At 38.1% G+C, this 16,143-nt stretch overlaps 1 protein-coding gene across 1 annotated transcript; it reads left to right on the top strand.

Moving 5' to 3' along the window:
* Positions 1–445: 445 nt before the first annotated feature.
* Positions 446–11,574, top strand: LOC134804249 (serine/threonine-protein kinase polo). The gene is made up of 10 exons (XM_063777221.1): positions 446–715; positions 1,643–1,867; positions 4,165–4,369; positions 4,706–4,898; positions 6,286–6,512; positions 8,185–8,300; positions 8,624–8,805; positions 9,518–9,651; positions 10,456–10,568; positions 11,019–11,574. Exons 1-10 carry the CDS (start codon positions 617–619, stop codon positions 11,229–11,231), a joined length of 1,707 nt encoding a protein of 568 aa, XP_063633291.1. The 5' UTR covers positions 446–616; the 3' UTR covers positions 11,232–11,574.
* The last annotated feature ends 4,569 nt before the right edge of the window (positions 11,575–16,143 follow it).

A 16,143-nucleotide genomic window follows, 5' to 3' on the forward strand; every position in this document is an offset into this window, starting at 1 on the left:
GTTCACACTCGCGTTCGACTTGTCATTCGATTATAAACCTTATGCCGTGCCGTTAGTGCTTAAAATATATTTTAGTCAACGAGCTTACGAGCCATGAGACGAGCCTCGAGCCGAGCCACGAGGCGAGAGTGTAATCATTAGCTCGACGGGCTCATGCGCTCAAGGCCACTCGAGGCGAGCCGCGAGACGAGCCGCGAGCCGAGAGTCTAAACCGGCTATAAGTATATTATTATATCTATGTTCCTACTACACAAAGTGTGACCAGCCCAAGATTTTTTGAATTTCCCACCAAAAATTTGTGTAAAATTTCAGTAGCCAGACGTCTAGATATAAAATAAAAACTTTTTTTTTATCAATAACTGTTTGTTTACGTTTTCACATTTATTATATCGAATCCTTATTTTTCAATAAAGTTTAAGTTTTGTACGCTGGTATCATTTGGTAGAAAATGTGTGTCTATGATTGGAGCAACCACAAAGCCGTTCCAATTTAAATTTTTATTGCAACAGTCATTATCTGCTCAACAGTCGGTCGCTTTCAAACGGATTCTTTGTGTATAATTTAGAGTATTTCTTTCTTTAATCGTTATTAGTGTATAATTTTTACGCAGTTTAAAATGTCGTCTAATGCAGAAGATGATAAGAAAACCATTCCCGATATTATTATCGACAAAACCAGGAACTGCAGCTATCAAAGATTACGCTTCTTTGGAAAAGTAAGTACGGATATATTTCTATAAAAGTTAAACATATCTTGTTAATGCATATCCCCGTAGTCCATTTACGTAGTATATTTATTTATACCATTAACGGTAAATTAATTACTTATGGTGTAATACTTTTGTAGGTCTCTAAAACCTACAAAATCTCTTCAAACTCTGAAACGATGCGTTTAAAATTTGCGTACTGATTATAATATCAATAATTTTATAATATAAGTTGAAAACAATTAAAACATAATAGTTACAAGTTGAAAACAAATAGGGTAAAACACGAATATGGAAAGGCTGCATCAGCTATATATAGATATTTATGAATGTTGTAAATGTGTAGTAATGCAGTTAAGTATAAAGTGAAAACTAAATTACGATTTCTTCCAGTTATTGGCTACCTTTGTTTACTTGGTGGTCTTTGTTTTTTCATAATTTATTATTTAACTGCTTGTCTGTTATGGTTATATTAGCATAATATGCTTAGTACTTAAGACATTGCATGCACGCAATGAATATTCACATACATGGCTTTATTGTCTTGTCATATCAGAACACATGAAGGGTCGAAAATGTAAATTTTATAACAATACTGTACTGTACCATATGTTCTTTTGAATAAACTTTTATTCAGTTAAATTGAATAAGTTTCAAAAGCTCAAGTATTTCAGTCCTAATTTTCTTCTGTTAATATCCACTACTATGTTTACTCCTAATTTCATGTAATCAAACCATTTTAACCGGTTACTGCATGTAGTAAAAAATATTTATTTAAAGTTGAACTTTAATAAATGTCAATAGAGTTGAGTATCATATTCTGTCATATATGGCTCTGTATGCAGTAAAGGGTTAATACACATGTTAAGAATTTTAGATAATTCATCATCTAATTGTAAGTATGTTAATTGAAACTTCAACATTGTTCTATTTTAGGGAGGTTTTGCAAAATGCTACGAGATCCAGCATACTGGTACAAAAGAAGTGTTTGCAGGCAAGATAGTACCCAAGTCCATGATGACAAAATCAAGTCACAAAGAGAAGATGGCTCAGGAGATATCCATCCACCGCTCACTGTCCCACAAGCATGTTGTAGGCTTCCACAGCTTCTTTGAAGATGTTTCTAACATTTACATAGTGCTAGAGCTGTGTAAAAGGCGGGTGAGTCAAAATATATTTTGAATTAATTACTTAATGTTTGATAAGTATGAAACAAGATTTATTTTATTATGACTGCATATTAACTTAAAAATGTATGTAAAGCCCCTAATTCACATAAGAGCAAACCAACTCATACAATGAGAGCAGGCTTGTTCCAAGCAGTGGGACAAATATAGCCTGGTGCTGGTCCTGGTAATATCTTTATTGTCTTCTTTTGTAATATGCAACCATTCAGTATTGTAAACTGCCTCCTATCCCTGTCGGTAGTGACCCTGCCTACGATAAAGGAGGTCCCGGGTTCGAATCCTGGTAAGGGCATTTATTTGTGTGTTCATCACAAATATTTGTTCCTGAGTTATGGATGTATTCTACGTATATAAGTAATTATATATGTGCATATAATTATTATATATATTGTTGTCTAGTACCCACAACACAAGCCTTATTGAGCTTACTGTGGGACTAGATTGATCTGTGTAAAATTGTCCTATAATATTTATTTATTGTTGGTGACAAGTTCAATGTGTGTCAATACTTTTAGCTACGTGATTGCACACAGATAGCTCAACAGAATATTTTGTTGAAAACCACACATATTTTCTGGGTATACCTCTACTAATGGTAAATTTGCTGTGTGTAAAACATGGAAATAAATCAGAATAATAAAAATTTAATTCATAAAATTAAAAATAAAACTCTACGCCTATGAAATGGAGGAACTAACTACGAAAAAACATGATGAAGAACCACCAGTAAAAAACCTATTGCCGCTACACATATATGTAAAATGCAGAGCGAGAAATGCTTATATACAATGTTTTGCTAAGCGAGTAATAAAAAGCTGATGCCAGTGTTATTGTTATTATCAGTGATTGGAGATTACATTGCCACGCCGTGGGATCTAGTAGAAATGTTTGTATGGATTACATGGATCTACAGTAAATCCACAATATTGATTAACTTTTTCATAAAAATGCTACTTAAATAAGTGTTGAAATACTATTACCTACAATAACAAAAGCATTTTCTTTTATCCCTAGTTGTAACCGAATCGCTGATCACTATTTATTATGTAGTCATTTTAGTGCAGGTTTCATACATTTGTTATTCCTTTGTAAACAGGTTCTCAGGAAAATATTTGTAATCACCAATTTTTTATTTAATGTTTATTGTCCAGAAGAAAAACATACGCGTACATTTGCGTTCTAAACCTAAACCGTCATACCTAACCCCCAAGAATGGTCTTATGTGCCTTAAGTTTACTTTATTCTGGATATCATTATAGTACGGGAAGTAGTGTCATAAGGTGCAAATTTTGGTATCGGATGAATTCACTTAGCTCAGATGTAATATACGTAAAGCTAAGCTAATTGAGCCCGGTAGACATCCGCCACCCCTGGCAGGTAGGCAGGGGGGGCAGTCAAAGTAATTTGTAATGGATTCAAGCTTTCAACTCCTTTTTAACCCCGTTAGAGGATGAATTTTTAAAAACGCTGAAATTACTTTTCTTGTATATTAATAATATGCGCATATAAAAAGTTTCAAGCCCCACACTCGAAAACAATTTTGATCTCCATACAAATTTTCAACCCCTATTTCGCCACCTTAGGGGATGAATTTTCAAAAACGCTGAAATTAGTTTTCTTGTGTTTCAATAATATATCTTTTAACGAAGTTTAAAATTCCTAGCTTAAAATAAAACATGAACCCCATACAAACTTTTATCCCCTTTTTAACCCCCTTAGGGGTTGAATTTTTCAAAATCGCTTCTCATCTCTTGTACACATTATAAATGTAACCTGGTGTGCAAATTTCAACTTTCTAGCATTTGTAGTTTCGGGTGATAATAGTAATATGTAGTTGAATAAAAAAAATAGCAAACCGATTTTGATTTGAGCGTCAATATTTTTATTATTTCTATTAAACTGTACATTAAATGTCTCAAAAATGAATTCCTCATGCCCGATTTACCTGGAAATGATGCGAAACTCGAGGTGGTAGGTCAAATAGAAGCCGATAGAAGGCGTGTAACTTTGGATGCCCCCCTGCCTACCCACCAGGGGGTGGCGGATGGCTACCGGGCTGGATTGGCTTAGCTTTACGTATACTACATCTGTGCCAAGTGAATTCATCCGATACCAAAATTTGCACGGCCCCTACATTGGGTGACACTACTTCCCTCACTATTATAAATCTTTATTAAGTCTAGATAATTACAGTGATATGGTTAAATAAACTTGAGCCATCCCACGGTTGTTTATGCAGACAATGTTTTATAATGTAATGTTGGTTGGCAGTCCATGATGGAGCTCCACAAGCGGCGAAAAGCGATCACGGAGCCAGAGACTCGGTTCTTCATGCACCAGATACTTGAGGGCGTGCGATACCTGCACAGCCACCGCATCATCCATCGCGACCTCAAGCTGGGGAACCTGTTCCTCAATGATGAACTGCACGTCAAGATCGGCGACTTTGGACTCGCCTCTAGAATTGAATTTGATGGTAAGCCATTTAAATTGAAACCAACCTTGCAAAATTATGCATTTATTCCATATATCAAACTTTCACAGACGTAATCTAACATTGCACTGGCTCGTTGTAACATTTAATTACGTAAATGCTCAGTTAAGTTCGATTGGCATTTCATTCTTTTTTGTGACATAGCTGCATCAGCTGCAGTTCAGTACTGACAAAGAATATTACAATAGTCATAATTTTTACACAATGGCATTTTTTATTGAATATGAACTAAATCACTAAGCCAAATTATAAAATAAACAAGTTCATCTAAGATCCAAGTAATATAAAGATCACATTAAAGAAATCGACGCTTTTCAGGAGAGAGAAAGCAGACTGTTTGTGGAACACCTAACTACATTGCACCAGAGATACTGACTAGGAAAGGGCACTCTCTGGAAGTGGACATTTGGAGCTTGGGTTGTATCATGTACACATTGCTCGTCGGGAAACCCCCCTTCGAGACCTCCTCTCTGAAGGATACCTACAAAAGAATAAAAGAATGTGAATACAGGTACAGAATAAACTACTTAAATAATGAATTTAATGAGTTTAAAATAAAAGTCTATCAGTTAATTAATGTGGCGATTACTCCACCGACAAGAGCAGTCATGATGATGATACAGTCACTAATCAGTAATATAGTACTTGTACTTATATTCGAAGCTGCCATGTCATATAATATAAATTTATGGATCAATTTCGGTTTAAGAAGAATTTGTGACCATTAATTATAAACGCAGTGTGATTGTGTTGTTCACAATAGCGAGAGCATATACCGCGCCGTGGTCTCGTGCGGCGCGGGCGGCTGGCGCGCCGCGCACGCGCGCCTGGCGCAGGCGCTGGTCGAGGACAATACGCTCAACCATCGCCTCAGGTGGTACCCTGCACGGTGGTGGCCGCTCACGACCCTCTGTGTTCGTGTTGTTCGCTCAAAACATGTGTTTCGTCAGCTATCTTTAACCGCTCATTTTTATATTATCCATGTATTCATAGTTTTGTATTTTTTATACCACTTGTAATGTGAAATAACTGTACATCTGGATGTCTGGAGAAACTATTTCACTGGAGATGTTTTTATGTCTACATTGTCTACCTAGCTTGGCGAGTTTTGTTCCGAACAATCTAGGAAACTGGAATTGCATTTTAAATTATTAGAAATATATAGAGGCAATGATTTGTAAAACATAGCGAACCAATTCATAGCTGTAAACATAATATGAATATTATTACAATAAAACTTTGCTTTTTTTTTAACTTTGCATATAAATAGTCCAAAAAGCTGTTAATCAAGGGTGCATTTAAGTGGGTTATGTTTTGGTGCTATGTGTGAGTGGCAAATCTAAGTCTGTCACACTCTAGCACTATGTGCAAAAAAAGTACATAAGTTGTCAACTACATATTGCAGGAAGTGTAGTCCGTCTAGAAGCACCTTAAGAAATTATTAACCAAACTGAATATTTCCATTAGGCTGAAGCATGCTATACATGCATCTGAGACATGTGCGTTCATGATTAATTGTACGGCATTGGCGTTTGTACAGTCACCTGCAAAAATATGTTACTCTTTGAAGACCGCAAAAATATGTGACACACTCTTATGGCTCTATAAATAAAATCGTGTCAGATATTTTTGCGGCTTTCGTTGTGTAACATATTATTGCAGGTGACTGTACATAACACAGCCTATGTTACTGTAGGTTTCTCTAACGTCATATCATATGAGACCGCCAGTGCCTTGAACTTACCATTTTAGTAATAGTAAAAATGTTTAATGTTATAATATTTTACGCGCATTACTTTAAATAATGAAAGTGTAACTGGCACGTAAGTCGCGGAACGACGGCGAGATAGGGTGAGTAGAGTAGTGGTGGATAGAGATGCATTATGTGGCGTTTGCAGAATCCCGTCGTCGCTGCGCAAGCCCGCGGTGGAGATGATCGTTATGCAGCTGCAGGAGGACCCGCTGAAGCGCCCCTCCGTGGACAAGCTGCTGCAGCACCAGTTCTTCACGTCGGGCATCATGCCCGCCGCGCTGCCGCTCTCCTGCCTCACCACCGCGCCACGTACAGACCAGCTCGAGAAACTCGCGCTCCAGCGCCGTCCGCTACATGAAATCAATTCTAATGGTAATCCGCACACTTACTATGCGCTAATTGGACGGGTCCGCACTTAACGAGTCGTTTCGCAAGGAAATTGCCGCGAGAATCAGCTCGGTCTGTGTACACGAGGCAATTTTTCGAGGCGGTGAAGTGTAGACGCCTGTTAACCAGTTTTCAGTGGGAACTGAGTCTCATGTACAGTAGAGTCCGGTTATAACGACGCCCAAGGGACCGCTGATATTACGTCGTACTAACCGGACGTCGCACTAAACGAACTGCCAATTTTAATATATTTTTTTAATCAAAATAATTACATCATTTTCTATTTATTAATACTTTAAGCGACAATCAAAGAAAAAAAAACATTTCAACTAAAATATTTATTTACGTTAGTATTACAACACTTTGTCTTAAATGCAGAGACTTGTGTGTTTAGAAGAAGCCACTTTTGTAGGTAGGTACGCGTACTCACTCATCATCCGCAAATTACTCGACCCCGTAAAATAAAAAGTCGTAATTCTTAGGGATCTAATCAAGACGACAATCATACATCGACAATGAAAAAAAAAATACTTAAGTTTTTTGTCAAACATTTCAATTTTGAGTCAACTTTTACTTTTGTTTCAACAAACAACTTATGCCTACTCAATTGAGACAGTTCTTACCAGGGATGTTACGGAGCTCCGGTTCCGTTTCCGTTAAGGCGGAACTTCCGTTTGGTATTACACATCCGTTTCTGTTCCGGTTCCGTTATGTTTGAAACGGAAGTTATAACGGATGTCAATGCTTCGCGCGGCGGCGGCGTACATCAAAAACAAACAGGTTCATACCAGTCATTCGCTCGTCGCCCCGCTTGCCACGTGCTACGCTAATTTGTTGTTTGTTTGTATACTTTGGTTTATTCGTGTTATTAAAATTAAAATCGGTTGTGTTCTGTTGTATACTGACTACTGACTGTGTGTAGTGTGTGTGGTGAATGTTAGTGTGTAAAAAAACGCACAATGAAGCCGAAATCAAGTTCGATTTGGAACTATTTTGATGAAGTTAGTGGGGACACGGCTAAGTGTAAACTTTGTCTGAAGGTTTATTCTAGAAAGGGGAAAACGACTACATCGTTAAAAAGTCAGGCTCCGATTATGGTTCCGGTTCCGTTTCCGTTTTCGGTTCCGTTTCCGTTTTCGGTTCCGTTTCCGTTTTCGGTTCCGTTAAACTAAATTGAAAACATCTGTTTCCGTTTTCGGTTCCGATAAAACCACATCCGTTACATCCCTGGTTCTTACAAGCCGAAACGTCACATGACTATTTCATCTTGCTGAGTATAGGCAAAGAGGGGAGGGAAGTTGGGTGCGCGGGACGAAGTAAGCTTCTTACCAACAATTTATTTGTAAAAACTACGTCGCTCGTCGTTGTAACCGGACTTGACGGACGGATTTTGTGTCAATTTCCGTCGTTAAAAGCGGTCGGTCGTTATAAGCGGAGTCGTAATAAACGGTAGTACTTTCATAGTAGCTAGTACTAAAACCAAACAAGTGCCTATACTTACGTCGCTATAAGCGGTTGGTTGTTATATGCGGAGTCGTACTAACCGGACTCTACTGTATTCCATTTTAACATTTCATCACCATACTGTTACTGTCATTGTATATGTAGGTATAAACATTAGGTTTATAACCTTTCGGTTTTTTTTACTTTTTTACAGAGGATGGACGTCGCGATGAAAAGATATCGGTGCCCAATGGACTTGCGGAGCCTCAGTCTAACCGACAGCACCTATTGTCTCTACGAGAACAACTCGTCCAATTGCTCTCTAGTAAGGTATGTATTGAAACATATTATACTTCATTAGGTGTGCGGCATTTTTTTTCTCCGCCTATTAGTGCGATATTAATCTTAACCAAAATATGTTTTGTATACCAGCATTGACAGGATAATACAGGTTATTTAGTTATAATTTATACCTTAACCTAACCTAACTACACGATTACATGACTACAGGGTCTACAGGTATACATGACTGTTAGGCCCTTTACACCGCAAATCGAGCGGGGCGCGCCGCTTTTACATATAAAACGCTCACGCCCCGCCCGGAAAACGCGCCTCTGTGACGGAACCTTAATGAGTATATGATATGGTTACAGGTTAAGAACCGGCGACAAGTTCTGACGGACGAGCTGAGCGACCCGGCCGCGCAGCCGCTCGTGTGGATCAGCAAGTGGGTGGACTACAGCGACAAGTACGGCTTCGGCTACCAGCTGTGCGACGAGTCCGTCGGCGTCATGTTCAACGACACCAGCAAGATCGTCATGCTTGCCAACGGAGTGTAAGTCACTAAATTGTACTGTCTTATAACATGCAACACGAACGGTCGTTAATTGCTATTTACGAACTTACATTACCTATCACACCAACCCTACCTATTTTCGTAGGCTGTCCCTAGCTGTGGATAGACGACGTCTTATGTAGCACGTGTACAACAGTCCCACACAAAAATATTAACGTATTTTTACTCTTATTTGCAACTCGATACCTACACACTTGATATCTATACACGGTGGACGCGATGAATTTGAAGTTATAAATGTATCCTGTATAAATGGTCCCTGGTGCGCCAGCTGCCGGCGTGGCGCTGGCGGGTGCTCGCTGCATGGCGGGGGGATTTTACCTCGTCTCTATGTACTGCGCGGAGTAAATCCTCCTCGGTGATCTAATCTGCGTTCCGCCGGCTTGCGCAGGCTTTTATGCATGGAAGACTTAAAAAGCATAATTTAACCTAGGTTCATATAACATTTATTACTCCTTATGATTCTTGGTTAAAATCTTTTGGATTCTTCCCGGGCACCGTGCATATATATTGGCATCCCATTGTCTTGATGGACTATGTTAAATGTCTAATCTTAAGAATAGGAAATACGATGTTTTCAAGCTCACCATTTAGATGTGCAATTGCCAATAGTGCATGGAAAGACAAAAATAATACTAATTTGCCTATGTTAAGTTTCTTGTAATGAAGGTATCACAATTTGATTTGACAGGAATGTACACTTCATCACTCGCGAAGGCCAAGAAATTTATTTAACTATGGATGACTACCCGCCTGAACTCGCTAAGAAAATGAAGCTTCTGAGTTACTTCAGGAGATACATGAGTGATTACCTCATGAAAGCCGGTACGTAATGTTTAAAACTTAGCAGAACTTAACTTATAAGATGTCCAATAAGATCGGTTGCACGAACTAGGTATAGTTGACGGACTGACTAACAGCAGAGAACTACCTACGAAATGTCTCGTACAACAATATTTTAGGTGTTTATTACGATTATAGACTGTTAAGTGCAACCAGACCTGACTTGACCAAAAACCGGCCAAGTGACAGACGGACTCACGCACGAAGGGTTCGGTACCTTTACGCAAAAAATCACGTTTCTTGTATGGGAAGAGAAGAAACTTTAATTTCTCTAGAGCATACGCCTGCAAGTTATTCAACAATAACTTAAATATTTATTATAATGTTTTTTAGTATATCGTCGTTGCGCTAACCAAATCTTATATGTGCGAGATCTTAATCAAATGAATTAACACCTTATGTATTTTGTTGCTAGGTAACTATTTGTCAATCAAAAATCGTGCACATATCAGCTTTGAAAAGCGCAACGACGATATGATGTTATAGCGGCATCAGAAATACATCATGAGTGAAAATTTCAACTGTCTAACAGCTATCACGGTTCATGAGTTACAGCCTGGTGACAGACAGACGGACAGTGGAGTCTTAGTATAGGGTGCCGTTTTTACCCTTTAGGTACGGAACCCTAAACATGTTACATGTGCGAATTTTCACTGTCTGGAATTTAAAAATAACGTTGGATATTAGACAATTACAATGAACTAAATAACCATTTAAAAAGGATGAAATTTCCAACAATATAAGGCATATAAGCAGATAAATCATACATTTGTTGTGCATGTTCAGGCGCTTCGGCGGTGGTGCGCGAGAGCGACGGGCTGTCGCGGCTGCCGCATCTGCATCAGTGGTTCCGCTCCACGCTGGCCGTCATCATGTACCTCACCAACGGCACTCTGCAGGTAACCTCACTTACTACCTACTTGTATAGTTTGTACCTTTCTGTCTTTATGTGTTTGTGCGGTTTTACTTAACAATAGACAAAGAATTAGCCGTCGGGGTCTATTAGAAAGCTACAAACTATACACACATGGCTTGCATTTCCACTAGTTACCACCAAGTGGTTACCAGGCACAACAACTGGAAAATGTTTTCTCCGCCTTTTACCAGTGGTAACAACAGGGAAAAATAATTCCCGGTAGTTACCACTAACTCAGATTGGTAGTGCAAAAAAATCCCTGTAGTTAGGTACTACCAAACCGAGTTGGTGGTAATTAAATTCACTGGTAAAAGGTGTCTGAATCGCATTTGACCAACATTCCTCACAAACACTCAAATCTGGTACACAACTCGTCATGTTCGTTTAAAAGCAACAGAGCCTTTTCTACATATTAAATATTTTTATATTTTAGATAAACTTCCAAGACCACACAAAGATAATACTGTGCCCGCTGATGCAAGCCGTGACTTACATAGACGTAGAGAAGAACTTCCGAACATTCCGCTTCAGCACCATCGAGAAGTACGGGTGCGACCAGAAGCTGTTCAACAACCTCGCGTATGCTCTAGAGAAATTAAACTCTGTGCTCGGCATGCCGATGACCCCGGTGATGTCGTTCAGTTAGACGTCGCCGCCGGCGCCCACATCGCCGTGGGTAGCTAGCCACACTATTGACCGTCGCTGACGAGCGGGCCTTTTCTACTTGGGAACTATTTGAGCCATATCCGCAACATGATTATGTTAATGGCTTTCGAAGCATTCGTTTATGATATTGTTTTTAACCACTTGAAATATTTTCTCATAAAATCAATTTCACTACCAACAAATTATTGTTTTCTTATGCATGGTATTAATTTGTTAGCTATTTATGTTAATTCGCTTTCTATATGGCAAGTTCCTTAGAAATAATTGCTGTCTTGTTTTGTGCCCAGTATTTATGTTATATTTAGGCGATGTTGATTAAGTATTGACGAAATAAATAGGTTTGTATCTGTTAAAAAGTACAGTCTAAAAAGCCCTGGTGTTTGTTTATTGGCTTTCCATGCATCGACGCTAAATATACACGTTAAATGAAAATTAAATGTTCACCTAGGACAGTACCTATTACCTATATCCTACGCGTTCTCTCGTGCACGTACACAAAAATCTCCTTTCTGAGATTGTCTGGTTTGAATAATTACCCTTTTCGCATAAATGTCCTTTCTTTCTACTTTGTAAATTTTCTTGTAAAATTCAGATTTTGATTTATTTTGAGTAGTTCGTAACTTACGTTCTAGACTAGAGAAACCTTGGGAGAGTTGATCACCCCTTTCGATTTTGAAATTTACTCTCGCGATCAAAGAATAATTATCTTATTTTTAAAAGCTGAAATAAATATTACTAAAATATTGATTGATTGAATAACTAGCATACGTTTGGTTTCACTTGAAATAAAGTGTCTCCTAGGGATCGACCCTCCCTCGGCTCGCTTACATATTTAAACCTTTTGCATTTTAGAATCTATCTATCACAAAATCTTGTTAATCAAATCTTAGTCTTCTTAGGGCCACTTGCACTATCGCACTAACCCGGGGTTAAGCGGTTAAAACGTTTACCCAGTGTCAAATTGTACTGGTAACCATGGTAACTCCAGGTTTAACGGGTTAACCCCGGGTTAGTGGAATGGTGCAAGTGGCGCTTAGTTACGGACGTGTTGCGACTGGACATTTTGGCCCTAACTACTGATATAGGTACCTACTATCGATATATACCTACGTTATGAAATGTGTGGCTGGACATAGAGTGGACATGTAGGTACTTACGTTAGAGGGGTATCTTCGTGATAACTGAACATTTTTAGACCATGGCTACTTCAATGGACGAATCACGACTCATTAACTTTGCTCTCAGATCAAAACTAAAATGATTGCGATTTATTTTATAAAGACCGTATCGTTAATTATAGGGACAACTTTACTTAGCCGTTTTTTTGGTCTTATATTTTTATTTCAAAATTACACATGTGTTTAATTAGTGCTTTAATAAGGTACACATTTCGTCCTGGGAGCTCGACTTAAAGCATATGGTTTGGACGAAATTTACCCAATCCTCTCGAGTAACAATAACGACTGCTGACAAATACTACAAGAAAATTTGCGGTTTGCGAACAAGACAATATCACAGAAAAAAAATCGTACTATGTAAACAGCAATTACACATGATTCGTATATCCTGGTATAGCGAAACATCTGGACATAGTCTATTTCTTTTCGTTAAAAAAAAAGTTTAGGATCTATGCATGGTGGCCTTTTAGAGAGTATGGCATGTTACTTACGACAACTCTGACTTTGACATCTAATATTATCATGGAGCGTTTCTATCGACCCGCTCTAGCGATGGATCAACGCCATTAATCTCCGTTAGGGTTTGGTTTTTAGCTTATTCTTCTAGCTGTCTCCGTCATTTCGCTTGCATCAGAAATTGAAGGGATTCCAAAACGTGGGGTGAAAAATCCTATTTAAGTAAAAATAAAATTCACCACATTTATTCCGCAGCTGCTCAATTGAACAATCATGTAAGAGGACACTTAGATCACATGTTTTGGCAGCCTATTAACCTGTTGTTACTTTAAATCGTACCAAAGAGTCGGTGAAATAGTCTCAAATTCAGCTCGATAGACTTGTTCGGACTGTATTTGCTATACGGTATTAAAAGCATCATAAAGTCCCTAAAATAAAAAAAATGTCAAACCTTCTTAAATCAGACATTGCTTAAAAATAACCTCAGATCAAACTCTTAGAACATAGTAATACAAAATAATACACATGCCAACAGTTAGACCAGGTTTTATACTTAACGATACAGTCTTTATATATTATACAGTTATTTTTACCAAAATATTGATATCTTAGATGTTGTTACTCCCCATTTCCTATTATAAAAAGCTAAAGCTAGAAACTGCTAAAACGTTATAATTGCTAACTTTTCTGAACATTTTGTATGTTCTTGCCTACTAACTATTGTAGCACCATAGATTAACTGAAATATTGGGGTCGGCAAACTGCAGCTCACGAGCCGCATGCGGATTTACGGAGTTTAAAAACAATATTATAATCGGTCCTGAAGGAACATACAAAAATTGAGAACGTCTTTTTTAGGGTTCCGTACCCAAAGGGTAAAACGGGACCCTATTACTAAGACTCCGCTGTCCGTCCGTCCGTCTGTCACCAGGCTGTATCTCACGAACCGTGATAGCTAGACACTAGAGATGATGTATTTCTGTTGCCGCTATAACAACAAATACTAAAAAGTGCGGAACCCTCGGTGGGCGAGTCCGACTCACACTTGTCCGGTTTTTTAATGTTAGTTAATAAACAATACTGACTTATCACAAAATAATAATGACATGAAATTAGCTGGCTTCTTTATATACCTATAGGTAAGGTGCATTTTAGTAACTTCGAATGCGGCATGATTATTTTAATTGCAAAATACATATCTACTAAACTTAAAAGTACTTTCTATTTTGGCAACAGTTTAAGGATGCCTTGGTAAGCGTCGCAGTAGTATAACTGTTGCCAAGAAGTGCTTCTGGTTCAAGTAGTAGATAGATATTAACCATTAGGTATATCAAAATTACCCTACTTCGAAGTTATACCAATGCACCTTACAAGTAATCTCAGGGGCCCATTTCTAAAAAGGTATTAGACTAATATTATTAGTCCACGAACTGTCAAATCGTATGGGTTGTCATGACAATACACTAGTAATATTAGTCTAATATCGTTCGAGAAATGGGCCCCTGTAGCCAATCTATTGGTCCCTATAAGACTACTGCAGCCATTGAATCACATTCAGCTTATGCATCTGAGAAGAAAAAATAAACAAATGCTGAAGTCACTTTTGATCGCTGACAAATGACAATCAAAGGGCCTGAAAGTGATTTTAGAATAAACGTAATATGATCATTGCGCATATGAATTAATTGCTTTCCGTGTATTATTTAGTTAAATTACTTTGCGCTGAAACAAGGAACGTAATATTACTTACTATGCAGGATGTCAGGCAACCAACTAAAAATTTGTAAATCGATGATAAAGAAGGAAAGGATAATGCTAATTTAGGCTAGGGTTAGTAAAAAATACACCATTTTCGTTTAATTTTGATGAAATTTACAATTTATTTAATTATTATGACGAAGGGGAATCGATCTAGGTGTGCTTCACTTCCGGAGACAATTGTTTTCTTCCTTAGTATTTTTGCCACTTGTGGTTTATGACTTGTTTTTATAGATATATGTTACCGATATTTATATTTAAGTTACGACACACCTCTTTCTCATCGAGGGCAACCGCAATCAATGAAAATTGCAGGAATGGTGCAATTGCAATCAATACCGAATTAAAACCAAATATTAAAAACTACACACTGAGAATATCAATATGTACCTACTAAGTGCATGTATGGTGTAGTACCTATATAGTAAAATGGTCTGAGTAACAAAAACATGCAAATGTTGTAATTGTCCCAACTGAACTTTTTTTACCCAATGCGCTCCAGTAGCATATCCCATTATCTATTCGTAACCTAGGACCTATATAAAGTAAGTTCCCAGTGGACTATAAGTACCTAATAATACAATAATAGCGAGCATAAATAAAGTATTCCTGCTAATCTGTCACTGGGATGACTATAACGGTGCGTTTACTTTTGGCGTTTATTTGTTTTTGTATTTTATTGTACCCTAGCCAGGAAAATGCCTAATATACCTGAACTAACATTTTCTATATTACATTATACTATAATATAAAAATGTGTTTAATTTATTTGTCCATTGGCCCTTTAGGCACTCCCTAGTGGTAGGAGCGCAGGCGATAATACAAATGGATGGTGTTTAGCAAAAATCTGTCAACCCACATTCATTTTGCAATAAAATGACAACTTTAAGCGGAAATTTTTTGAGTTGACATCTTATTGCAAAATGAATGTGGGTTGACACATTTTTGCTAAACACCATCCACATCGACTTCATGTGGCCAAGCCTCCAATCCTTAGCTGACCACAATAATTTCTTACCAGCCGCCGCAGTTAAGCCGTAAATCACAATTATGCTCCACTTTGGAAATGGTCGATCCGGTTAATTCATTTAGTCTGTAAAATAATTGTATACATATATGGAATTTATGTCAGGTGGCACATCACTTGCGAAGTGCCCCTAAACATAACGTTATGGGTTCGCTACGCAAAAAACGCAGCGCATATAACTCCATCTCCATACATCACAACCGCCGTGCATCCAGCACAACTTAAACCGAGGTGCATGCGCGATACTTTGACGGCCCGTACCAACACGCTCCGCGATTGCTTCGCCATTTATGGTCCTAGCTAAATTGGTTGTTCCATACTTACGCTATGGAATGTCCAATTTAGCTAGAACCCTCTGGTGACTGTACATGGAACCGAAACAACTGAAAATTACCTTGCCCTTGCTATATGGGCATTGAGTTATTATTGACCGGAGCGTAGCGAAGGTCTACGTTTCGACTGGAGCATTTTGC

Source organism: Cydia splendana, chromosome Z, assembly GCF_910591565.1.
Source record: "Cydia splendana chromosome Z, ilCydSple1.2, whole genome shotgun sequence".
Taxonomy (NCBI): Eukaryota; Metazoa; Arthropoda; class Insecta; order Lepidoptera; family Tortricidae; genus Cydia; species Cydia splendana.